Source organism: Epinephelus lanceolatus, chromosome 15 (assembly GCF_041903045.1).
Source record: "Epinephelus lanceolatus isolate andai-2023 chromosome 15, ASM4190304v1, whole genome shotgun sequence".
NCBI lineage: Eukaryota > Metazoa > Chordata > Actinopteri > Perciformes > Serranidae > Epinephelus > Epinephelus lanceolatus.
The window spans coordinates 3,542,361-3,546,789 of record NC_135748.1 but is presented as its reverse complement, the minus strand read 5'-3'; the positions used below and the strand labels follow the sequence as shown (position 1 = coordinate 3,546,789).

The 4,429-nt window shown below is 46.1% G+C and overlaps 1 protein-coding gene across 1 annotated transcript; it reads left to right on the top strand.

Moving 5' to 3' along the window:
- Positions 1–1,617: 1,617 nt before the first annotated feature.
- LOC144467041 (uncharacterized) lies at positions 1,618–4,201 on the top strand. Its single transcript, XM_078175332.1, has 2 exons — positions 1,618–1,624; positions 3,303–4,201. Exons 1-2 carry the CDS (start codon positions 1,618–1,620, stop codon positions 4,199–4,201), a joined length of 906 nt encoding a protein of 301 aa, XP_078031458.1.
- The last annotated feature ends 228 nt before the right edge of the window (positions 4,202–4,429 follow it).

The window sequence follows — 4,429 nt, the reverse complement described above, 5'->3', positions numbered from 1 at the left end:
AGTGACATACTCCAAGGGAAGCCGCGGCTGGTTAGTCCTTAGGCAATTCTCTCATAAGTTGGCCAGCCTTCCGCCTGTCATCTGACAGTTAATGGCCTCTTCGTTTGCAAGGACTAGGAGGGCGCGCAATTCTTTGTCTCCCCAGTTGCTCATCTTTACTGTAGTGTCTGTCAGGTTAGGGTTTCCCTCTTGCTACTAGCTGCTCATTCTTGCTATCAGGTGTTTCCTGTTAGTCCACCACCAGTGGGTCGCATGTGCGGCGTTATCAACAGCTCCTCCCACAAGTCATCAACAGTCCCTCACGTGGCGGAAGGGCACTTCGTTCTTTTTAAACCAGAAAGGTTCTGCCAATATGTCTACCCCTGCGCAGCAGAAAATTGGGCACCTCGGATCAACTCGCCAATCCGGCTCTGTGTGTCTAAACGCTCGCAGCTTGCCTGCCTGCAAAACGGCCCAACACTCGCCGAAAATCTGGCAGTGTAAAAGGGGCTTCTGTTTAGTGGATGTCTTATGCTATCAGTGTTGCACTGTGTGAAGTATGTCAGCAACCTGCCTTTGGGTTGACATATAACACCACCACTTGACCAGGAGAACATGCTGCTGACTTGTTCTGTGCCGATAAAAACAGAGCCAGTGTGTATGATTCACTCAGAGACTGACTGAAAACTGCAGGGTGTGTTTTCGCGAAGCAATCGCCACCAAAAGCACTGGAGTGAGTATTTTAACACCTGCCTCAGGCCTGTCTGATCTCAGCCTCCATCAACCCCTCCCTCCATTCATCCCTCCCCAAAGCTCCTTCATCAGGCCTCCAGTGGTTTCTCTCTCCATCTGGGCCTGATGCCAAAGGCCTCACAGGCCTGTTGGAGCCAGGCTGCTGCAGCCCTGCAACCCTCCCTTCTTATCTGCACAGATCTGCAGGGAGGTGTGGCTGGAAATAGCAGTGGGAGGGGGCACAAAACCCTAAATGCACACAAAAGCCCTCAGAGGGACCATTGTCATTGACATTATAGACCACCTCGGCGATGCACTGGGATGTGTCAGTCAAACCCTCGTTAGTTACGCTGGGTCTGGATCAAAGAGAGCTGCACATCCCTCTGAGGCAAGATGATACAGTTTGACTTTGCAGCTCCAACTTGGTTTAGAGATCTACACTCTGGCATGTCATGCCTAACATACTCTGACATGTGTCTGTATTTACTAATATTGTGCAGTGCACGTAAGGGCTGATGCAGTCTTTTTACATTAAAGACAAGCTTGGCTGTGTCATGGTTGCTTTGGGTAAAGATGTTCACTTACTTTCTAATTTGGCAATTCAATAATAAAATCGTAAAATACCCCCAGTTTGTCAGTGATTTCGGCATCAGACACTGGCGCAAAAAAGAACCTTTCACGGCCATATGATTCACCAGCGGGCAGCGTCAGTTTGACACGCGTTATGATAGATTCATCATTCAGTCCTCTGGTGCCAATGTGCATTTTTGTAACGTAGCGTAGTGGCGTCATTACAAGCGTACAACATGTTGACATGAAAGACTTAGCATTCTGTTGCAAAAAGAATGAATTCTCTAGCTATCATGGTTTTTATTTTACAGGGAGGTTATAACACACTTGCACTGCATGTCAGGTAAGGTAACCTATGGTCATGATGTGATAATGGGGAAGACAGAAGCCTAAGCTTTCTGCTGCTAAAAGACTGAATGCTCTATCTATTACAGTTATTACTTTTGATCTAATTTAACAGAATTATGTAAACAACAATCTCCTGAGGCTATCCGCAGGAGGTCCGTTTTGAAAGGGTCAATTCAACTCATGCCTGTAGCACACACCATAAGGCACAAACAGAGGAATTGCTTCATGTGCAGTAGGCTGGATGTACTGATCTGTGGAGCAAATGTGACTGTATATCAGTTTTTTTGAAGAACTGACATGTATTAATGTTAGGAACTAACCCTACTCATCAACCCAGACATCTTGATAGGTAGGACGACTATCAAGTTTGAGGGGTTTTGCAGAAAGCATATAAGCCCACAAAAAGTCCTGACTTCTTTCCCTCATATTTTCATAAAATTTTTGATCAGGTAGATGGGTATTAAAAGAATGGATTTTGCTCTGTCTTCATGATTGACAGTAGTGTCCAACATGCACTGCTCCTGCTTAGTGTGCAGTCGTTCCTTGTTAATTCCAACCAATGCACCACAATGTGTTCCAATTTCCTCTGAACCATCCAGAGTTTCTCATTCACCAAATGCTACACCAGCTGATTTCACAATTTAACACATATCAATAACACAGGAGGAATTAATCAGAGAAAAAGGTTGATGTTGATCTGGAATGAAAACCTATGGACTCTTGACTCTGAATGGCACATGGTTGGAGACCATTGCTTCTATCTCAGTTAGCAATCTATTGATACAGTAAGTACAATTTTTTTTAGAGCTGGCCAGAGGTCCTCTGAGTTCAGCCTCTGTCTCTGTTCCTGGAATCCAGATGTGATCCCAGTTGGACGTGACCATTCACCAGCCCATACTGCCTCCATGTGACACACACTGCACTGGCATGCCAAGACCCTTGGCCCTGTCACAACACACACACACACACACACACACACACACACACACACACACACACACACACACATTCATGCACAAAGACTGTGGTCCAGGGTCACCTCCTTCCTACAGCTGTCAGGTTCCAGTCGGTTTACATTTCATTCAGACCTGCCTCCTTCCATCTGAGGCCAGTGGCATTCTCCAGCTTACAGTAGGTCAAATCTATGTCTGTTAACAAACGTTTGTGTGTGTGTGTGTGTGTGTGTGTGTGTGTGAAGGAGAGAGAGGACAGATTTTGTTCATGTTTGGTTCAGATCAGCTGAAATGAATTCAGCTTGTCTTAAAGCTACTCTTACCTTTCTTGCATTTCACACAGCACTTAGAAAAAATTTGAACATCCACAACTCCAGCCTCCCTCCAAAGTCCCATCCCTCTCCTCCTGCAACTCCACCTCCCTCCAAAGGCCTACTGCCCCCTCCTCCATTACGTCCTCCTTACATCTATGATAGACAAACTGTGGACAACGTGCTGACGTATTGCAGTAAGCGAGTTGTGTCATTTCCGGTGTTTCTGTGACAGCGTCTCTATACTGCTCTAGTGAATTCTACTAGCCTGCTTTCTGCTTTCTCACTTCAGTTGCTTTAACATCTACTTCAAGTCTTAACCCAGACTAGTTCTGTTTAAGCACTTATAGCTCTCCTCCTTTTTACGACTTCCCTGCTAATCTCTTAGCTGTTGTGTGCACGTTACTAGCCTTGGTAACTACATTAGCTTTACAGTTAGCGATGGCCTCTCCCTCTGCTCTTTCATGCTCGGTGTGCCAAATGTTTAGCTATGCCTCTGCCTCCTTTAGCGACAGTGGTAATTGTAACAAGTGTAGCTTATTTGCTGCGTTGGAGGCGAGGCTTAGTGAATTAGAAGCGCGGCTCCGGACCATGGAAAACCATTCAGTAGCTGCGGTAGTTAGCCAGCCCCCTGTAGCCGGTACGGAGCCACATAGCATAGCCTCCGCTAGCGGCCCTCCGGTAACACCCATTCAGCCGGGAGGTTCGGTAACTGTTCGCCAGAGGCACAGCTCCAAGCCGAAGCCCACGGCTCACCACCAGCCTGTTCACGTTTCCAACCGCTTTTCCCCACTCAGCGACACACCCGCTGAGGATAAAACTCTGGTTATTGGCAGCTCTATTCTGAGGAACGTGAAGTTAGCAACACCAGGGGCCACAGTCAAATGTATCCCTGGGGCCAGAGCGGGCGACATTGAATCAAATTTAAAACTGCTGGCTAAAGCTAAGCGTAGATTCAGTAAGATAGTTATTCATGTCGGCGGCAATGACACCCGGTTACGCCAATCAGAGGTCACTAAAATTAATATTGCCTTGGTGTGTGAATATGCAAAAACGATGTCGGACTCCGTAGTTTTCTCTGGACCCCTCCCAAATCTAACCACTGATGACATGTTTAGCCGCATGTCATCATTTAATCGCTGGCTGTCCAGGAGGTGTCCAGCAAACAATGTGGGTTTCGTTAATAATTGGCAAACTTTCTGGGGAAAACCTGGTCTTATTAGGAGAGACGGCATTCATCCCACTTTGGATGGAGCTGCTCTCATTTCTAGGAACATGGCAAATTTTATTAGTAATTCAAATCCCTGACAACCCAGAGTTAAGATGAGGACTCAGAGTCGCAGTCCTATACGCTTCTCTGAGCTTCTAGTGCAATTACCCACCCATAGTTTTCATAGTGTTATACAAACGGTGTCTGTTCCCCGACCACCTAAATTATCTAAATATAAAATTAAACAAAAAGGAGTTGTGCATAACAACCTCATAAAAATTAAAACCTCTTCTGTGACAGAAAGACAAAACAGGAGAATTAAATGC